The sequence below is a fragment of the Natrix helvetica genome, assembly GCF_964273705.1.
Source record: "Natrix helvetica genome assembly, chromosome: 1".
Taxonomy (NCBI): domain Eukaryota; kingdom Metazoa; phylum Chordata; class Lepidosauria; order Squamata; family Natricidae; genus Natrix; species Natrix helvetica.
Window position 1 is genome coordinate 305200721 of NC_138548.1, and position 23394 is coordinate 305224114.

At 35.8% G+C, this 23394-nt stretch overlaps 1 protein-coding gene across 10 annotated transcripts in view; it reads right to left on the minus strand.

The window, feature by feature from the left end:
* Positions 1–23394, minus strand: part of IQSEC1 (IQ motif and Sec7 domain ArfGEF 1) — a 333281-nt gene that overhangs the window by 32227 nt on the left and 277660 nt on the right. For all 10 annotated transcript variants that reach the window (XM_081968708.1, XM_081968709.1, XM_081968707.1 and 7 more), the window contains 3 exons: positions 21477–21759; positions 18268–19532; positions 3073–3234 (listed from right to left, as the gene is read on the minus strand). In XM_081968708.1, the coding sequence (XP_081824834.1) occupies positions 3073–3234; positions 18268–19532; positions 21477–21759 (1710 nt within the window). The remainder of the gene's footprint in view (positions 1–3072; positions 3235–18267; positions 19533–21476; positions 21760–23394) is intronic.

Here is a 23394-nt window from a genome sequence, read left to right on the forward strand (position 1 = left end):
ATCCTGCAGTTTTGAATATGCATTAAGTCTTTTGATTATCTGCATGAGGATATTCTTGTTCCTGCAGGTTTTGAGTTTAAATCAAATTGGTCTGTACAGCCTGCTTTCATGAGGCTCAATTTTTTCCTGACAAAGTTTACCCTTATTCAAAATATTGTCTCTCTGGGTTCTTTCTTTTAACATGGGATTTTCCTAAAATGCTATAATTTGTATGAACCCACAACCAAGATAAGGCAAATGGGAACCGGTTTTTGAATGAAGGGTTCATAAAATGTCATTAAAGATACTGTCTGGATTGCATTTATCTTGATTATATATTTAGCATGATTGGGGTCAGCCATTAAACAGTTAATGGAATGCCTGAGTGTCAAATTAGTTTCTAATCTATTCTTATTTACTATTTTTCACTTTAGTCATTAGAAAATTTCCCTTACAACCTAATTATCCATGGTAGTAATGCATAAAATAAATACAGATAGTTAAATAAAAACTAAGCTAGGATGTAGCTATCATAAACTTTGAGTGGCATTTAATATCTAATTAATTTTGTTTTTAAAAAAAGTTCTGACATTTATATGAAGAAAGGAAATATGAACTGCCATAGCATGTCAATGATATTTTTCTGCTTTCTTAGCTACATAAAGTCCACAGCACAAAGTAAAATACGAAAATATAAGCTAATTAATACTGATTGATTTACGTGCCAATTGTGATGGTATATTTAATTTAATGTTTTGGCTGTATTCCAGTACTGCTTAAAGTAGCTCAGTCTCTACTGAGTGACCTAAAAGTAGAATAAAGTAATCAATGTTTAATTAATAAAAAGTTGAATAATTAGAGCAAATAAAGAGTGGCGTAAGAAATAACTTTGGAACATAAAAAGACATCAGTGTTTTTATGTACAATTCCTATACAAAATATTTCATCTGATAGTTTTAAATAAGTATCTACAGCAGCATTTGAAACTACAGGGATACTGTTACAAATATAGAGCTTTGGAATTGATCTGAACAGAAAGGTAGTTTTTTTTCAGGAAGGATTAAAGATCAGGCTAGATATTTTAAAATACAGTTTGCTGCAGTATTGAGAAGACTCTGAAACAAATAGGCAGTATCAGTCCAGAAAGAGCTCACAAGGGATATAATATAAATTACATTTCCCAATTACTGCAGAAGGAGCTAAAGTCTACTTAATAAAGCTCAGATGACTAGGGACACCTCCATGCAACTTTCTTGGCAAAATTATGCGAATGAGTTCATCACTATCATCTTCTGGAATGGTTTTAGATTTTCCAGTTACCCTGCCATGTTGTTTATTAGTGGTCTCTTATCAGTGAATCAATTAGATTTGTCTATTCTTAGCTTCATAGCCCAGAAAATCATCTCATGGAGGCAAGTTAGTATACTGTATACTTCTAAGAGTTCAGATGCCAATGAAGAGGCTCATTGGCTACACACAAAACCACAAGAGAGGACATATTGTCTGTTAATATCCCTTCAACATCAAATGAACTTTTTATTTTCCACAATGATGCTTCATTAAGTATTTGGCATATTCTTGCAGTCCTAGTGGACTTGTCTGTTCTTGTGAAGTTAATCTATTTCTGGCTCCGTGTTAATGTATTTGAAACTAAGGCAAAGCTGGTCTTTTGTAATTCCACAAAACTTGTAGGAGGTCTGTTTTTCCACTGATGGGAATTCTTACTTTATATCAATTTCTAGACTTAAAGAACTAGCATTATCTATTCCCAACAATAGGCTTTAAGTGTTTTATAATCTGGTGCTTATCTACAGTCACTGTTTAGAATGCAGCTTCTCCTCTTCCATTTCCGTTAACAGATTGCAGCTCCTGGAAAAACATCTGGTTGCAAAAGGGCTGGCATGATATAATTTAATTTTTGCTGCTTCTGAGGCACTCTTCAGTGCCAGAAGAATTGCTTTGCAGCCAATTAATCCTCTCTTAAAGACACCGCTCACAGTTTTGGCGAGGTAAATGAGTATATTTAAGGAATATATTTATTGAAAAGGCAGAGGGGATGTATGTTAGAATTGTGTGTGTGTGTGTGCACACATTAATGTTGTTACAGAACAGGAGCACCTTGTAACAGGCTACTGACTGACTGTTCTTTGCACTTTCCCACTGATCAACAGGAGGGACCACTGTCTGGTTCATGGTATTGTTAGCATTTTGAGACTGGCAGCAAATATGATTGGTTAGCTCCAATCATTATCTAAAGCACCGTTGACTGATATAATCAAAGCCTGTCACTTTTTAAAGAAAGAAAACCATATTTTGCTTCAAAAAATAAAAACACACCATTTTGCAACTGGATGAACCTGTGCCTATTTATTTTAAACAATCATAAATTTGGCTGCAAAGGCTGATGGGGTTAGAAGAGATGCTTTAATTAAAGAAAAGAATACAACTAATTTTGTTTTTAATTGGAAACCACTTCTGTATTTTGTGCTCGAGGCAGAAAAAAAATGAAACTTTGATTTGGTTTTTTGCTGATTAGATCAGTTTGTTGTTATAGAAATGGCTAATATATATTACTATGTGGAAATGAAAAGTTGAAGTTTTATGTTATTATCTTATTCTAAATTATTCAGTGCTAAACAGAGTTGGAAGTCAATGCTTTTCTTTTTCTTTTCCCTTTTCTCCTAGAGGTCTTCCTCTTCTCTTTTTCCTCCCCTACTTTCCCATTATTTTCATTTTTCTTTGATTTTTTAAAAATTTCAATAAGCTAATAAAATTTGTAAGAAATAATTATAAAGTGCAAAACAGCAAAGAAAATAAATCGTTTCTATACCTGCATTGGTCCTGCTGAGAGGCATGCATGGATGCGATAGTAAATGGAATGATTTCTTTACCTTAATTTTGTTTTATTTATTTATATTAAATTTATATACATTTATAAACTGCCAATCTCACTGATTAAGTGACCCTGGGATATTTAAAAATAAAAGAACAACAATTACTTTTGCCTTAAACACAAGACACTGAGAGCATCAGCTTTTTTTTTATGTAACACATACTTAAGCATGTAACAAGAATTTTATATAAGTTACTTACTCTAAAACATCCCTGTTAAATTGCTTTTGTCGATTTCCCAAGAACTCTCCGATCATTTGTCTGCTGAGACCTTTTCTCTGTAAAAGGAAATGGGCAACTCCAACAGGTGTATCTGGCACAAAACCTCTGTCGATCAGGTACTGGATTCCTTTTTCTGGTTTTCTAAAGGGAAAAACACAACACAATTACAAGATTCCCTGTTTTTTTTTTCCAGGCTCTGGGTTGTCCTAAAAGTCTTATAATCTAAATATTTTTGTTTAAACCTGTGCTTTAAAAGAAACAATTTTTTGTTTTTTTGTTTGAGCTAAGCTGAAGAAATGCAGATATTGAATGGAGGAACTTTTGGAAAATAGACAACTAAAGTCAAATGAATATTTTAGCCAAAATAATACTTCCATTGGGATTTCTATTTGTCTGAAAGGAGCATAGTAGGCTTTAAAGGGTATCTGTGTTACCAGTTATTTAGTGTTATACATTAAATGCATGCTTCATCTTGAAATTATTATAACAACTTCAGCAAACATTATATCATAAAGGCAAGTTGTGATCTCATGTAAATTTGAAAAGTTCTGAAACATTGATATCCCGTAAATTATATAAAAACTATTAATTCTAAATTGTTCACAAAATTGTATTTTTCAGAGTATAAGACGCTCTGGAATATAAGACATACCTTAGTTTTGGGGGAGGAAAATAAGAAGAAAAAAAATTCTACCTCTGCCTACCAGCATCCATGGTATTCAGCTGACACATGGCAATAAGATCAGCCAATGAATAGGCATAGCAACTAAGTCAGCCAATGAGGGCTATTTGGTCTCTGAAATTTGCTGTATGAGACAGGAAGGAGCCTGGGTTAGATGAGAACTGAAAGTGAAACTGCTTGTATTTTGCTTGTATTTACTGCTGTCTTGGAAAACCTGCTTTTGCTAAGTATTATATTATTATTATTATTTTGAATCCTGCTGAATCAGTTACTGTGCTTTCTGAATGTGATTGCTGCTGCAAAATCTGACCAGCCAGGTCAGCTTCAGCACTTATTGCAGCCCGATTCAGCACAGCTGATTGGTGGGTGGATTGGACTGCTGGAATACCCCCAATTAGCTGTTCCAGGCTGCAGGGATTGACACAGACCATCACAGCCTCCATGCCTCGCGTTTGTGGCCTCTGGTGGGAGTGTGTGGGGCTACATTTGATGTATAAAATGTACCCAAATTTTCACCCTATTTTCAGAGGCAAAAAGGTGCGTCTTATACTCCGAAAAATACGGTACATCTCATCTGTATATGTTTAATTAACATGAATAATTAAATAAAAATATGCTGTGTACATAATCAACAATTACAACAAGAACAAACTACAAAATAGTCTTGCTACAAAATAAACACTTTTTTAAAAATTATTTTCCTATCTATATATCTTTGATTAAAAAATACAAAGTTAAAATATAAACAAACAAAAATTGAAAAAAGAAAAAGCTCAGGAAAGTAAAAGGGTGAAAGTGCAAGAAAGAAACAAAAGAAAAGAAAAAGAATGACTTCTGAGATTTTTAGTACAGATATAAGTTAAAAAATAGATGCAACTCTTATTCAAACTCTAATATTCATCTACATTGTTTCCCTAAACCCACATAATTCTAATCTTCATTCCTTTCAGTTTCTGGCAAAAATTTCAAAACTTGTTTTCAAGTAGAAATAAAATTTGTCAAAGTCTTCTTTTTCATCAAGCTTTCACCATCTCCAATTCTACCAGCTTCATCATTTATTCATCCATTGTAGGTAATTGAAAATCCTTCCATCTTTGAGCATGTCTTACTGTTGTTATAATATATAAAAACAAAACAAAACAAAAACAAAACAAAATTCTGTAAGATGTTTCCATTTGTATGTCCATCCCAAAAGAAAGGCCCGATTTCAATTGTATATTAACTTTTTAAAATCTTCTACATCAAAATATATACTTGGTCCTAATATTTTCTAGCTTTGGGTCATGTGCACCAAAGATGAAAATAATCATCTCAGTTCTCTCAGGCCTGAGTACATTTCCAATAAATACCAATATTTGAAACTCCCTGACATATTTTTGACATTTTATTCGGTGTTATGTACCAACAATATATCATTTTATAAAAAATATCTTTACAATTATAATTCAATATAAATTTCAATCCTTTTTTTAAAAGAATTTTATTGGTTTTTAAACATTTATAGGAAAGGGTAGGTGGATATCCAAAAATTTGGCAGCTACATCGTGCTGAAGGTAGAAATATCTCCAAATCTCACAACTTTTACAGAGAAAAACAAAACAAAAGATAAAAGATAAGCAGAAACAGCATCTTGTTATACATTGTATCAACCATATGTTCAATCATCTCTTTTGCCACTTTCTAATATATCAATTACAATATTTCAAATACATTTATTTTTGTGACCTGAGTCTTTTCAATATTGCTCCCTCCCCCCTCTCCTCTGGTGGAGCCACAGCCCCTCCCTCCCTCATATCTTGTGTATTGTCACCTTTTTCACTACCTCTTATGATTTTGTCCTCTAGGAGGGCACTATGTTTTTTTCATGAAGGCCTCTGCCTCCACAACTGTATTGATTCTAATTCTGTTTCCCTCCCAGAAGATCAACATTCCTTCTGGCAATAACCATATAAACCAAACTCCTTTGTTATATAATTTCTGTGATAAGGAGGAATACTTTCTCCTCTTATCTCTTTTTTTTCCGGAATTTGTTGAAGAATGGCAATTTCTTTATATTTAGTGGTCCCACCCTTTGGGCGCCCAAAACCTCATCCCTCGTGATCTTCCTGAGAAATTTAACATGTACTTCCCTTGGAAATTATGTGTTCTGGCATATTCTGAATTGATCCTGTAAACCAGGTCCATATCCCACCGCAACTGTTCTTTAGCTCTCTTAATATATTCTGCTAAGATTGTACACATAGTATCCTTAAGATCTTCATCTTCTGTCTCCGGTAGCTTATGGAATCTGAGAAAAAGGGACATTCTTTCAAGTTCCATCTTTACCATGAAATTTTCCAATTCTCTATTCCCCTTCTGAGTTGCCCTCAGCCCAACCACGCCCTCCTCCAGCAAACCAATTCTCTGTTTATTTTCTGTTGTTTGCTGCTGTACATCTCTGAGCTGTTCTTTAAAGTCTGCCACCTCTTTTTTCAATTCATCTTGTCCCTTCATAAGAGCCTGGAACATTTGGGTAACAGATAAGTCCTTTGAACTCTCTCCAGTCCCTTTTTGTTGTAAGAATGATGAAATTTTTGTCTGCTGAGTCGTTGGGCTGGATGTGGAGGAAGTGGGCGCCGAGGCTGCCTTGCGAGGAGGTGGTTTTCTGGGCCCCATTTGTTAAGTTCAGAGATGAGTGTAAGTCTTATACAAAAGAAATGGCGTCTGTGGAATGCGCAGCTGGATGATGCCGTGGAAGCAGACAAGCCCAGAAGTGAAAGTTAATCCTCAATCACAGTTCCAAGCCAAAAGAAGAAAATCAAATAATCCAAATCCAAAAAGACCACATAACAGGAGGGGCTCCAGGAGACCTTTGGGGGGGTAATAATAATATAAAGCCAGAAATTTCTTCAAAGGTAGTTTGAAAAGGCTAGTTTCATTTATAAGAGCGAAGAAGATGATGGAAGTGGGCCATCTTGGCTCCCCCTTTCACAGGGAACCAGGGAGCAAAGCATCCAAAGTTTCGATAAAGCTTTTAAAACAACTCAGGAATCACCTCTTGCAATTGTGATATAAATCTTTCTCACATAGTTAGTACAAGTGAGTAATTCAACGTCTTACTCTCTCTCTCTCCATTCCGAGATCGAGAGATAGTCCAAATGCTGCTTTACCCGAGGAGGGTGAAACCCCCCCCTCCCATCTTGCAACTTCAAATAGTTTGAATCCACAACTTGCAAAAAGCTGTTGCTCATCAATTAAATGGTGTTAAAAGAGATTAGAGCAAACTTCTCACATCCAGCACTTCTACTGCAACTTCTAATTGATGATTTCCTTCTGGAATCCATTTGGCGAAGGCACACAGCTGTGCTATGCACCCCCCAGGCTCCCCGGCTCCTGAGGTGAAGCTGGAAACCCCCCCCACGGCTGCCGCCGATTCTGGGGGTTCCAGCAAGCTGCCCTATGGCAGGTGGTCCCTCCAAGACTGCCTGTGCTCCTAAAAGGAGCCCACCGGGGAGACGAGCAGCGGACGGCAGCGTCCGTCGCCTTCGGGGACTGGAAGTGATCAATCCTTTCTTTATATACTATATTCTATTGGAGCAACTCTATTATATCTGAAATATTTTTTACCCATTTTATACACAATCTTTAACTTGCTTGTCTTTTATTTCAATGTTTAACAAAAGTTTATACATCCTAGCAATAATATGATCACCATTTATACAGATCTGTAGATCAAACTCAGTTGTACCCCTATTTTCTCTTTTAACACCATTGTGTGTAAAGAGATACCCTTTGTGGTAGAGATAGTGAACCGGAAAAATTATCCAAAGGGAGACTCATATTCAGCTGATTTGAACTCAGATTTCTTCTATCAGTACTAACCTATTATGTTTTGCAATATTATTTTTTGGAATAAGATGACATTTACTAGTATATCAAAATCCATCATCAGGAGGAATGGAAAATATAAAGAATTGAGGAACAGTGCACATGCTAAGCCCAAGTATTTATTTTCTATTTAGGTGTTCATTTTAGCACCCTCGGGTATAAGATTTTTTTCCACCATTAGATTTCCACTATCTAAATAATTGTAAATAAAAATTGGGTTATGCATAACCTATATGCCAGTTGGTTTTGATTCAGTTCTAGAAATTTAGCATCACATCTATTCTATTTGTTTCGCACTTGCTAAAATTTAAGGTCTAGTTCTGCATGTGGAAACATCCCATTCAGGAAAAAGGAAACAAAAGGTTCTGGCAGGGATTTGTACACACCCTTTAAGAAAAGACTGCCTTTGGTTTTGATTAGTCTGCTAATTAGTCACTATAAGAGACTGCAGAAGAATATTATTCCATTATATGCCATACATTATGTTTATAATCATCACACAGTATATGTGTACAATGTAAATTCAAAAAATGGAAACATGTTTCAGACATTGCATTATGCAGCAATACAAAAAAAAATCACTTCTAAATCTAATTAGAAGTGAATGTATCTTAGGAACTGAAACAAAGGAATTTAAATAGCAGCTTAGTGCTCATTTTTCCTTTAAAATTGGATACCTTAAATAAAATGGAAAGAATGTTCAATCTTCATGTTCAATATTACCATAAATCATCTAATCATAAATGACTTGCTGCATGAATGTTTTTACTTTTATGAAGAAAGATACTTAATAGTAGCTGTCAATTGGGCAAAAGAGGATTTTAGCTGGTGAGCTGCAGCTTATGAAAGCTGATTTTTAAAAATAAAATGTATTACTTGAAACATGGCCACCAGACTCCTTCAAAGTTTTGGCTATTATAAACTAATATGGGTCTCTTCCTATAATATCTTATTAGAGATATGTTATTACTATGATCAGTATTATTGATAAACAAATTAGTTATATCATTTTAAAATATATATTTTATAACTTTTTTTCAATATGTAAATGTAAGACATTTGATTTATAAGATCCAAGGTTTTAAAATTTGGGGTAGTCTACAATTAGCTAATTATTGTTGTTAGTTGCGAAGTCATGTCCGACCCATTGCAACCCCATGGACGTTCCTCCAGGCCTTCCTGTCCTCTACCATCCTCTGGAGTCCATTTAAGCTGACGCCTACTGCTTCGGTGACTCCATCCAGCCACACCATTCTCTATCGTCCACTACTTCTTTTGCCCTCAATCTTTCCCAGCATTAGGCTCTTCTCCAGTGAGTCCTTCCTTCTCATTAGGTGGACAAAGTATTTGAGTTTCATCTTCAGGATCTGGCCTTCTAAAGAGCAGTCAGGGTTGATCTCCTCTAGGACTGACGGTTTGATCGTGTTGCAGTCCAAGAGGCTCGATAGCTAAATGTATCAGTACTTTAAAACACTATTTTTAGAAAGTCTATCTTTTCTTTTCCAAATATCACAAGTTTAACAAATGTTGCAAAGTAGCATGTGAATCAAAGATTAAGAAACATGGAAGAAATACTGAACTTTCCCAGAAAAATAGAAGGGAACAGACAAAATCAAAGATTATATTTATTAGCACAATGTTAGTCTTTCAAAAACAGTAAGAACAGAAAATCAATTAATTGCTACAAGAAAAGGGAGAAGATCCACAGCCACAATAGTTTGCTAGGTACAAGTTTTAGTTAGTATAAATGAGATACATGAAATTCATAAGAAGATAAAAAGAATGGATACATCTGTAATGCAAGGCAAATATTTTTTCACATTGCTATACAGTTTGAAAATACTGTAGCAAAAAGTTTATGTGAAAAACCACCTAAGTAGTTCTTGCCAGGTGTATGTAAATAACATTGTATATTATGCTATATGATGGAGGTAGCCTGGTTCAATTTCAAATGAAATAAAAAAGAACATAATTTGCATCAACATTTATGAGACAAAAACACATTTGATTTATGAAATGAAGATATGTAGATTGCGACAGATTATCATTCATATGATCTGTTATCCATTCTATTTTAAAGAGACACAGACAGAGCATAATCTGCTAACCTCATCATAACTGAACAACACAGAATCCAAAGAATATAATGCTGTTTCCCCACCTAAAACTAAAAGCTTTAAGTGAAAAAATTAAAACATTTTATCTACTGGTGGGAGTACCAGAAAAAGGCCACAGCAAAACACATCCATTTTGTGCAGAGTCAACATATTACCAGGAATTGAGCATGACAAGGAATTGTTACTTTTATCTACTGCTGCAAATAATATTGATTATGTGCTAGTAAGATCTTGTAGAGTCTTCGGGATCACATTGACAGTGTGATCATTCCTCCATTATGATCTGTCCCTAACTGGGTCCTTCAGGTCTTTGAAAGGCACATCTACTGTAACTGAGTCTCTTCACCACTGTTGGTCATCCTCTTCTTCTCTTTCCTTTGAACTTTCCCAGCATTAGAACCTTCTTCAGGGAGCTAGATCCTTGCATAATGTAGGATAATTTGAGCCTAGACATTTCTGCCTCCTGTGAGAATTTTTGTTAAATCATTTATGATCCATTGGTTTGTTTTCTTGTCTAAATATAGTATTCTCTGGATCCTTCTCCAACACCAAAGATCAGAAGTGTCAATATTTTTTCTATCTTGCTTCTTCAAAGTCCAACTTTCACTTCCATAACAATGTTACACTCAATGTCACAGGGAATACCATGGCTTACACAATTATGTTATTTGTAGAGATACATCATGCATTTCAATATCTTTTTCAAGGCTTTCATGGCTGCTCTACCAAGTACTAGTCTGTAGTGTATGTCTTGATTGGTTGTTCTTTACTGTTGATGGTTGATCCTAAAAGGCAGAAATTTTCCACCACTGCAATATCTTCATTTTCATTTATCAGGCTGGTTATTCTTGTCTTTAGTTTGTTCATCTGTATATTTAATTTTAGATCCATTTTTCACTGTATGTCTTGATTTTTATTACTAGGGATTGTAGAACCTTTGCATTTTCAGCTATCAAGGCAATGTCAACATCTTAGTGAGTATAGAGTTTTATCTTATTCCTTTGCCAAAATGGAGTCAGTCTTTTTCACCATGTTGTTTGTACTGTGGCTGTCTGACCTCTATACAAGTTTCTGATGAGAATAATGAGATGTTCTCTGATTCCCATTTTTCTGAGCACTGAGTTGCAAATAATAAGGGTAGCTTATAAAATTGTAGGGAACCTCAGCAAAAAGCCATTTGTTGAGCCCCCTCCGGTGTCCATGAGCTGTGCCAGTTAGCAGCAGTGGCAGTGAGCAGCTGGGAATCTAAACTTAATAGAGGGATTCGGGTATTATAGTTCCATGGCACTGTGAGATATTTAAAATAATAGTTTCTCAGCAGTCCTCTGGGGGTGTCAGATGTTCAATGATAAGGAAATCACAGAGAAGAAAGAGAAAAGGCCCGAAGACTATTTGTACAACTTTAAAACAGGATGACAGGTATGTAAGGCAGACTGCATTAACATTTCTGCCACTTGACAAAAACAAGGCTGTTTTTTTAAATCCTGAAATGCAGAAATGATGGAATAAGCAAGGGTTATAGAGCTTTTTTTTCTACTTGCTGCTTCTCAATTGCAAATGTAGTCCTGCGTTATTATTAAATCTTATTCAGCTGAAAATATTTTATTGAAGCAATATATAGCTAGGTTGAGCAACAGTTCAGTCTCCAATCCCCCCACTTTTCCTTTTAGTATGGGGGGATGTTAAATAAAAATTTTCTTTATGAACTGAAGCTTGACAATTCCAAAGTCATGGTACTAATAATCAATGTTGTGCAACACCCACAATGGTGTTTAGAGCTCCATAGAATTAAATTAGAGCCAATATCAAAAACACAGTTTTTTAAATTGCTAAAATTTCCCAAAAATAACCATTTCTCATAAAAACTTGAACAAAAATGCCAAACTCTTGTAGTAGGTCATGCCTCACTAGTATAAGGTCAGAGTTTTCTTACCCAAGTGATTTCTAGGCAAGATTGCTTAAATCTCATGCAGTGTTTTTTCCAGGTTTCAGATAATTTGGGAGGGAAATTTGAGTCATGTAAAAAAGTTGCACAAGGATCTAGCTCAATTAGACTTTTCAATGCATAAAATAATAATACATAAGCTGGTAATGACAGTACCATACTGGTATATATTATTACTATAATACAGACAACCATAACCAGGATGTGACTACAACTTTTCTATCCCAGCAATGATACTGGAAGGCACACTAGTTCTAGTACTAGAATTAACACATAGCCATTATGACTGGTACTGTAAACAGCTACCTGAAGTCTCGCTGAATTGCTTAATCAAAATGCCATTGCTAAAAATTTTGGAATACAAATTCACAGTTTTGGAGAGAGCCTAACATCGGGATGGCGAACCTATGGCACGTGCGCCATAGGTGGCACGCGGAGCCATTTGTCAGGGCACGCGAGGCGTTGTCCTCTCAGCTGGCCAGTGTTAAGTCAATTCTGGTTTGCTCATAGGGCCATTTTTTGCCCTCTGGAGGCTTCAGGGAAGCCTCCTGAAGGTCCCTGAAGCCTCCGGAAGGCCTCTGGGGGGGGGAGGCCATTTTCGCCCTTCCCAGGCTCCTATAAAGCCTCTGGAGCCTGGGGAGGGCGAAAAAAGCATGCAAAAATGGGGGGGTCGCGCATCTCATGCGCGCATGCACACTCGGGGGTCGGGTGTTGCATTATGGGTGCGGCACGCCCACGCATGACCTCCCTGTGCTCCCCCCCTTATGGCACGTGAGCCAAAAAAGGTTCGCCATCGCTGGCCTAAGATGTGGAAGATGGTGTTAAAATGTAATCCTCCTTTAAAGTATGTAAGTTCTGTCAAGATCTGCATGGGCAAAGAACTAAAAGAAGATAATCATCACCACCCCTTTCTTACTATAATCAAATAGGAAGATTGACACCCCAGGTACATGGAATTGGTAAAAATCTGTCTTAGAAATTTGTAATCATGAGTTACTGTAATATACAAAGTCAGAGAAGCTGACACAACTGATTGCACAAAGCATTGTACAGTAAATAGTTTTTTGCACTTAGTTAGATGCATGTTTAAGGGCTATGGTTATCAACTGTTTACTCTGATTATACATACAGTGTTTAGATTCAATATATTGATTACATTTCTCTTGCTTTTATTCGCTGTTTATCTCATTGGGATAATATTACTGTTTGCCTCTTGCTTTTTGTTCCTTATTTCTAAAGTGATTTTCTAAATAACTGAAAAGCATCTGTCTCTTTTTTTTTTCTACGGAAGCCCAGCTATGCTGAATTGCAAAGAACAAGAAATGCAATAACATATTAAATGTGTTAATCTAACAATTGCAAACTGTGCAAGTCATCAATGTCCTTTTTTTCTGGTTAGCATTTCACAATCCTGGTCACTAATGAAGGCATTGAGATGGTGACATTTTTCTGAATCGTAACCCAGATATCTCTTCGAGCAAATAATTTGCCTAAAATGTTTCATATGAGAAAAGTATGGGCCTGATAGGATAGGAATGTTAATTTCAGTTTCCAGGGGTTTCTCAATGAAATTGACTTTTTGAACATATGGGAATATTTATATACTTTCTTTACATGGTTGTAAAAGAGGCTCTGACTTTGGCACTCAAAAAAGGAGCCCGTCCTTCCATCAATCAATCTATAGCTGGAATCCATCTGTAGCCTAAAAAAAACGTATTCCTTTTTATGATTTTTGATTATTTCAGTGTAAAAAAAAGTATTGCTACTTATACTGCTGTTGTGGAGTAATATGTAATGCAGATATAAATAAGATGATTTTATTTACTTATTTGGCTTATATGTTGACTTTGAGTATCTTTTCAGTAATAACATTTAATTAATATATACAAATAAAAAATATAAACAGCAAGGACCAAATGTGTTTTCCATTTGAAGACAGCAATATCTTCAATATCAGAAATGCTTTTCTGAACAGCCATATTTTCAGGTTCTTTGAAAATGGGATGGTTTGGACTTCCAGTTGAGGCTATGGCAAACTACATATATTAGTAATGGGGCAGTGTTATGATTGAGAAGACAGCTTGATCCAGAATCCAAGCCACCAATATCTTGTTGGAGTAAGAGGAGATCTTCAGGGAACCCATAAGACACTGTACACTACTCCTCAAGGAGCAGGAATTCCTGTTTTACATTATCTTATGAGTTGAGAAGATGAGAGTGGAGCCATCTTTGCTCAGGCATCAATGCAGGCTTTTTTTAGGGACGTTAAACTCAACCAAACGTTAATACGTTGGATTTGTGCTTATTTTCAAATTGTTTAGAAAGATTAAGATCTTTCAGAACAGCACGTTATACTGCATTTGCTAGCTTGTTACCTTTTACTTAGAGAAAGAATTTTTAAATACTATGTTTTCCCAAAAATAAGACAGGGTCTTATTTTCTTTTAACCCCCAAAATAAGTGTTTTGCCTTATTTTCGGGGAGGTTTTGTTATTTTTGAGGTGCAGGAGGCGGCGAGGGTGGTCACCTCATGACTGCTGCTGTGTTGCAATATTTTCGGGGAGGGCTTATTTTAGCACATGCACTCAAAATCTGATTGGGCTTATTATCTGGGGAGGTCTTACTTTCAGGGAAACAGGGTACGGTTTTAAAAGTTTTTGAAAAAATATTAGTTTCTGTATTAAACAGCAAAAGGGTGCTTAGAGTATGGATTTCAGAAACCTGAATAATGGATTAAGGGTTCAGATCGACTTGAAATCACAATTTTAAATCTTTGGAATATTTTTTGTGTGAGAATGTTGCATTGTTTGCCCTTTCATTAGTCAAAACAAGATAATGGAATTTTAACAGTTGGATACTAAAGGAAACTAGAGGATTTAAAAAATGGAAGGAAATATTCTAGCAGTGAGATGCTTGATGGAAAACTATGAAGAATTTATGACATAAGATCTTTGACATTGTCAGAAAATGATGGCTAGATTGACAGTTAAGGTTAGATTGTAATGAAAGAAGAACAAGATATTCTCGATAAGTTTGAAATTAATCTGAATGTGTATATAAATGTGACAAGTATGAGAAGGATGCAGAAGGACTTTACTGGACTTTCAAATGAAGCAGGTTGATGTTTCAATGCTTAAAGGAGATATGTAGCTATCAAACCATAAAAGAGTTATCAGTGACTTTTTTTTTACTGGAAATCTGCTAAAGCTTTCAAAGACGTTTTTTGAGCTTTTGAGACAAAAAGAACAAATGCATTTTACTGAATCTACAAAACAGACTTGGTAATTCTATTGGGGGAGGGGGGAGGATTAAAGAAAAGATACCAGGAAGTAGGGCTGGGATAGTCTGGATGTCTGTATCATAGATTTTAAATGACATTGTTAGCTTGGCTATTGAGATAGTGTTAATTTCCTTTTCTCCAGTAAACATCTTAAGAAATTAATATACATTATTCAAGAAAAAATAAAGTGAAAAACAATAAAAATGTTTTATATTAACTGTAAGGATGTATAAGTAAATAAAAAACCTACCCACCCCAAAGCACAAGTACATTTATAGTGAAGTCTAATTAATTTAGTGTTACTTTAAAAAGTTAAGACACAGGTAATACATTTATGCTCTACATGGTCTAAAGAACATTTTTTTGTATTTTTTGTATTTGAAGCACTGCACAGCTCTACTATAGAAAGAGGCAGTACTGGAACACACAGGAACTAAAATATTCAGCTCAAAATAAACAGATTATAACATCTCAAATTTGTAACCATGTTAAATCAATGTCAAAATTATGTTTAAAGCTTAAGCTTATCAATTAATGAGAAAAAATAGTATTATGGAAGGTTTAAACATATGTACATTCATATATGCAGCTGTACAGAATAATACGTTGTTTCATACAGTATTGTAATTGTTTGCTTTCTTCATGCCCTAATTACTTCAGGATGGTATTCATTCCTGCACACCAACTAAAAATTAGTATAGAATGCAGTCCTGAGATTTGGAGCTCATTAGATTATTTGTTATAGCAAACTACATAAATGGTTTCTTTCTATATCATTTCTTTGAGGAAATATTCAGAGAGGAAGGTGCAGGCTGCTCAATTGCTTATCCCACTTTAATTTTGTGCAGCATGGGTCAAAAATATGCAAGTCAACAGTGGTTGGGGTTTCCCCCCAAGACCTCGGTGCTATAGAATGCAAATGATTAGTCAATTGTTTAAAAAAGTATTTTATAAGGTAAAGTATATAAATAAATATGTGAAGTCCAAACTTTCCACTGTGATTCACCAAACTGCATGTTTTCAATTCATACTTGCCTGCCCTATTCCTGGAATATATATTATTCAGCATTAGTTGGAAAAATGAGGAAACCAACTATACAAAAAAGCTGAATTGGAAAAAGTGAGCTAAAATGTCTCATGAAGCAGCAAAGAATTACTTAGTCTAGTTTTTTTTCCAAAATTCCCTTGTTGTTAACAATTTTTTTTCTTTTGCTTATCAATTGAGCAAAACAATTCTAACACTCTATGAAAGTCAATCCTTCTTTAAAGGACCTTTTTACCATGTGTCAGCTGAATACCATGGAAGCTGGTAGGCAGAGGAAGAATTTTTCTTCTTATTTTCCTCCCCAAAAACTAAGGTGCATCTTATACTCCGGAGCATCTTATACTCCGAAAAATATGGTATTTAAATTACATTGTGAGACCCAGTCGTGATGTTTCTTTTTTCATTTAATTTTCAATTTGGTTCTTCAACCACTGGTTTCTTCCACCAGACATTAAGATTAATATACATATATCCTAATATACATTAAGGATTTCAGTGTTAACTATATGAAGGTATTTTTAAAAAATGTGAATTTTTAATAGCAGTTTAGGATTTTATTTAAATGACAGAGCACCTTAACTAACAATCAAGAAAAGAAAAACCAATTCTCACAAATATCTTACTACAGTAATCCTCACTTAATGACAATTTGTTCAGTGACCAAAATTACAATGGTACTGAACAAAGAAATTTAAAACCTGTGCCCAACCTGTGCTTATGACTGGTCCCAGGGTTGCTGTAACTCCAAGACCTGCCTACCCACCCACCCCATTCCATCTACGCCTCTGAAAAACCAGGGAACTCCCAACTGGCAGTATGAAGCAACCAAGACCCCCTCCCATGAAGGACTGAACATCCAGAAAGACTCCACAGTGGATTACAAAACAGCTTCCTGTGGGAAATTCCAAACATCCAGGAGACATCAAGGGTGTACTGGAGTGAGAAGCAACTACTTCCTCATCAAGTGCCAAATGCCTGGGAAATGCCACCACAGCCACCCTAACCATCCTGTATCCCACACACCAGCTGACCTTCATCTTGGAGCTGGCTTCAAGGTGAAAAAAAGAAAAGAAAAAGAGAGCTGTCCTCACTTTCTAAAGGCTCTGCAAAGAACACACGTCTCCTAGGGCTTCACAGAGCACCCTCAATTCCAAAAGAAAATGTTTGGCTGCCTTTAACATTTCTTTTCTTTCTTCTTCACACAGGGCAAGGCTGGGTGCACCTCATAAGCTCAATGGTTTTACAGAGAAAGTTTAGCTTAGCTTTTGTGGGTTAAAATCATCAAGCCCACATTCCTAGGAGATTGAAGCAGATTTGTGCCTGGTCTCCAAGGGAGTCGTCGTCGTCGTCCCCCCCCCCCCCCCGGCACCAGGCACTCTGCTTAACGGACCAGTGCAGCTGTTTATTGACAGTGCCTGGGAAAGCCAGGATGCGGTCATAAAATTGAGCCAGGTGACATGGTGACCTGCTTAATGACCACAATGACTCGCAACCAAAATTCAAGGTTCAATTGTGGTTGTAAGTCAAGGACTATCTATATTATAGAGCATTTTAAAGCTTGGTAATATATAAAACATTTCACAATTTATAGATTTTTTAAAAAAGTAAATATTAAGGTCTTTGTTATTATTTTAATTTCCTTCCAATCAGAGTATAGAACTATTTTAAATTAAACTGATTTGAAAACATTGATTAAAATGAAGAGACAAAGTTTTATTATATATGTAGTGTAATTTAAACAATAGTAATCAGAAGTTCTAGCTGTATAAGATGACAGTCTTAGTGATGAAAAAAACAACATAAAAATATTGCAGCTGTTTATAAAAGCATATTGCATTTTGAAAGTATCCCTAGTCTTGATGCTAGTCTTTGGCCAGCACAAATAACTGTAACAACTGTTAATTATATTTGTCTGTTCTTTAGATTGCACATGGAACATCACAGCTGGATTAGAATAAAAAAAGATGAACATTGAGAATGTGGTCTCTTCTGTAATTGATTTTCTATTTTTGCATTGTCTACTTGAGTTTTTAAAATATGCTTTCAATATTTAATTTCTTCTGAAATTGATACAAAGGAAAAGACAAGAAAACACACCATGAAATTATGAGAAACGATACAAGAGTAACAAGGCAATTTAGTCATCATTGTAGAGATAAATTACTTCTTGCTGCATATAAGAACCCAAAGGCATCAAGAAAATACCATTTCATAAAAAAGAAAAAAGCACTGTACTCACTTATTAAAAAGGTTCAGTCCAATTCTATAATGACGTTTCCTGATTATGTCATTACTGAAGGCAGGCGAATCCCAACTATTACGAGTTTCTTTGTGGTATGTTTGCTTGCTCAAAGTTTGTTCCCGTAAGCTGTCTCGAGAGGATGATTCTGAACTGCAGTTTATTGTGTCGTTAGAATTGGAAGTGCTGTTGATGCTATCATTATCTCCATCAGAATAATCAGATTCAGATTTGCTTTGCCTGTTTGCTGTACCGTTAATAGCCAAGTGGCTGTCAATAGGCCTCGGTCTGTGCCTAGTTTCTGGATCTTCTCGGGATATTACTTTGGTAGGGAGGCCATGTGATATGTGTTTTGGGCTACCTTGCTGACTACCAATTCCCCGATCATATGCATTTTGCCTCGTCAGTGATCCTCTTTCAGAACGGTCACTTAAATCGACTGAACTGTCACTTGGTGGTTCTATGGTTAGCAAAGGAAGATGATCCATCCTCATTCTCTGTTCTTGGGATTCCAATGAAGGGGTACTCCTACAACTTGTGTCGGTGTCTATTTTATGGTCTTTATGTGTCATAGACCAGTATTCTTGAGAAGGGTTTATTGATCTAAGTCTCAAGTCAGACTCTGTGCTCGATGGTCTTTCTATAGGATGAGAAAGGGGAAGTGGTGGGGATAATTCTTCCTCATCGATATATAATGTAACATCACTGTAGGAAGCAGTCATTTCATCAAGTTTCCTATGATCAACATTATGGCTTGTTGATTTAGTTGGACCACAGCTATCTCTTTCTATTTCACGACTTCTGACTTGGTCAGGTATCTGTACCTCATCAGAGTGCAAACTACGACAGTTTAATGCATCATCAATGGATTCTGCAAGAGATTTTACTTGTCTTGAAAAAGCATCCTCCAATTCTGTTATGGCATCAGCAAAGTCCGTGGAAGCTGCTGGAGATTTCATTGTAGCTGATTCAGCAAGATCATTGCATCCAGACTGGACAAGGGCTCCTAATTTTGAACCATCATTTGTAACAGAAACTTGCTTCCCCTCAAAGTAGGAACTGTGAACTTTCTCAGGTCCTTCAAATGAAAACTGCATTCTCATATTGGATAGTACAATGCGCCTTGACATACGATTTTCAGACATAGAACTTCTAAGCCGCTCAAAGTTTTTGTTCATCTGATACTGGCGGAAAGCAGTCTGTATAGTACGAGCAGCATGTCTAGTTATGAGACGGCCTCCATATTTTCGTTCTAGCATTTCAACCTAAAAAGAGAATGTATTTTATAATATGTAATCTTTCATAGCATGGGTTTCAACTCAAATCATCATAAGGGCTGAATGAGGAGAAACCCAACAGTGAAGCCTTTTCATACATAATACAAAAGTCTCATGGATCAAAAAGGAAGAGAATTATTATATGCCATTAACCACAAACATATTAAATAAAAAGCTTCACTATGTAGTAGAGATCCTTTTTTAAAAACCCTCTCACTTTGGCCACCTATATTGCATTGCTTTTTAATGCCACCTATATGGCATTATTTCATGAATGACAACATACATCTGAACTGAATCCTATCATCTGAGACCTGAATGTAATCCCCTTAAGAAACAGCAACTATGCCTGAAAATCATTTCCAATTCTGCCAAAAACAGATATTGGCAGTTGTCTGATGAAAAAAAATGTTTTGTTTTCAATTTGATACATCACCCTTTCTTGAGGTTATAATTCCTGCAACTGTAGCTTATTTTCTGATTATTTTTAATGGGAAGCAGGCTAAAAAATATATGAAAATCAATTGCCATTTGGTATTCTCCAGTTATAATTACTTGGAAGATTTGGAAAGCAGGAAGTTTTGAGGTTTACAATCAATTACGATTTCAGCCTATGGTGCATCTCACTCATAAGGCTGTTTCAGATGTAAAATAGCCATCTTGAAGCATAAAAAGACTTTTGGGGTAACTTGCACTTTCTACCAAGCAATAATAGGCTATATACCAGTGCTGGCTGTGTATCTGGTTTCTGGACCAATGGTGAGAAAAAATTTGGAAGTTAAAGAGACAATATCTGTTTCTTCTCTGCATCTCCAAATCACAGAGTACTGTGACAGAGCCCAAAGCAGAAGCACATATTCGTTTCTGCTGCTTGACCAGAGATGATGACTTACCCTCCTACTCTTAGGACCAAATTGCTGAGAAATATCATACTACTTTTACTTTTCCCCTCTGCCTTCCTTTCCCAAAGCAACTTAACAGTTGCAGCATATAAAGCTCTAAGTAACAGTGATTATTGCTTTCCCTCTGTTTTCCACCTGAGATGAGTAACACTGCTGAAAAGCCTTTAAAAGCAGTGGGAAGCAAGTAAGAGGAGATCCTGTCTTTTTCTTCTCTCCTTTCTAGCAGAGCAACAACTTCTTGTTACACACAATATTTCCCTCCTGGAAGCTACTCTATAACCATGTTTGCCAAGAAGCTGGAGAATAGCTAGACAGGTGAAGTAGCTGGAGTCACTCAGGTCTTCCTTATGCTCCACGGTCGTTAGCTGTGTTATGAAAGGAAGTTCAGAGAAGAGGAAGGAACAGCAATGATGTAGCATCTTTCAGCAAATTCCAGAGAAACTGGCCAGGAGAGCAGGTGCTTCCAGCACAGGAAGGGCAAAATACCATTCATGTCCAATTATCAGATTGTTAGTGCTACCTGGGAAGTTCCAAGTCAAAATTATTACAATACCCTGATGTTTTTGGCATGAGGACAGCACTGAAAAAAGTGACTTATGACTGGTTTTTTAACTTATGACTATCACAGCTTCCTTACAGTCATGTTATTAGAATTTGGATGATGGAAACCAGCATGACTTTATGATGGTTACAACATCCAGCATGGGGTGTGTTGTCACGATTGCCATTTTCAACTCTTCCCAGTTGGCTTCCAATAAGCAAAGTGAATGAGCAAAGCCAGATTTGCTTAACAAACATGTGATTCACTTAATGACTGCACTGATTTGCTTAGCAACTGGGTGATTCACTTAACAATCACCTTGCTTAGCAACAGAAATGTAGGTCATAATTGTGGTTGCAAATGAAGGACTACCTGTACACAAGAATGTTAAATTCTAGAGGCTCATGAAAAAAAAAATCTCAAGGAAGTTGATAATTAGTACGTCTTTTTAAAACAAATTTGATTAATACAGCAACACAGCTCAAATACCTGTTTATCCTGCAAGTCCGATGAGAGTTCATAGCTTTCTGAGAGGGACCGTGACCTTTTAATAGCTTCTTCTTCTGCTTGTTTTCTTAATATTGACGTTGAGTGCTGAAGCTTTGGCCTCCGGGGCCTTTGGTGTCCAGGGGAGACAGAATATAGACCATATGGAGAATGGTCATAATGATCTGGACTTAGAGCTGAACTGTGAGTTATAGTTCCTTGATGATAAGCAGATGAACTATCCAGGGATGTGCCTGTTTCACTTCCAGGTGCTTCACCCTCAACACTGAAAAAAAGGAGAGTAAAATGCAACATGGTTAAGATGTGCAGTATAGCTTTTTACTCCTGCAGCTCCATATGTATAATAAATGCTGGCTTGTTTGCTTGATGCCCATCTTAGCAAATGATTCTGGGCACTCACAATTAAATTATTAACTGTGAACTATTAATCATGTCTAAAATATTCACTTTCAGATACACACTTTAGGAAACTACAAATGATCATGTTTACAAATTTCTGACAATTTTGTTTGCTTCTAATGTAATACAATGTAACTTAGATAAAATGAAGATTTAGAAATTTCAAATATTGCTATTATTTCCTTGGCAACTCTAAACTTTGCCTCATGCAATTTTTAATAGGAATCTCTGAATAAAAATAAGTGATGTAGATCACACGATTAGCAATTAAAAAGAGTAAACTAATCAATCATTTCTGGAATCAGCTTAGTGGAACAATGGAAACCAGTATCCAGTTATACAAGAGAGTAAACTAGTGCCCATTGCAATCCTAGAAGACATTCAGCTTTCCCCATAACACAATAAAAGGTCTATCAATTTTTGAAGATCTGACACCAGAACATCTATTATGCAATACATTATTTGTAGATACCAACATGTTATGAGATTTGGTATTTCTCATGAAAGATCAAATATAATTTTAATAATCAGTGTTGAGGTTTCAGTCAATGTTACATGAGGAGTGAAATATTCCCACTCATACAATAATGCAACAACTAATATATTATAGAAACATGACATTGCACAGGTTTCAAACTAATTATTTCATTTTAATTACCTTCTCCATCCCACTCTCATTTTCAGTCTTACTGTTACAACTTTATAAAGTAAAAATAAATATTCAAGTTGCTTCATTCTTGCCAACATATAAATTGTTCAATGGCTCTAAAATGCTTCATCAACAGGATTTAGAAACATGCCAAACCCACAAGAAAACCAAGTTCCTGCCAAATCTCCGTGGAGATGAATGAACCAACACAGTAGCCAGCAAGAATATGAAAGGTACTGTTAGATGAATGCCAACATAAATAGTAATGATCATGCAACCAATATAGAAAAAATTCTTAAATTTTTTAAAGAGAAGTTTATTTATTGGTTTTTTTTTATAAATGTTAAACAGGATAAGAATGGTAATTAATCCTCAGAATTTATTTAGTTATTCAATTTGTATAGCCACCCCTCTCACATATGTGATTCTGGGCAGTTCACAATGACTAAAAACAAGAATAAAATATAAATAAAAACAAGCATACCACCACATTAGACCATAATTAAAAACTAAAAACATAATCAGTCAGCAAACAATACATCCCATTCAGTTTAACCACTGAAAATGCTCATGAATATCCTTGGACACCCCCTATAAAAGCCTGGTCATGTCATCAGACCCTTCTTAAAGGTCAGAAGGGCATGTCCCTATCTAAATTCAAGGGGAATTGAAAAGATGGGTACCAGAGCAGGAAAGGCTTTCTTCCTGGGTCCCATATGATGATATTCCTTACTACATGGGACCAGGAACATGTCTCTCTTGCCAGGTCTGAATCCCATAAGTCACTGACCAAAGACCAGTAGTATAGGAAGTGGGTTAAGTGTAGACCAGAGGTGGTATTCAGCAGGTTCT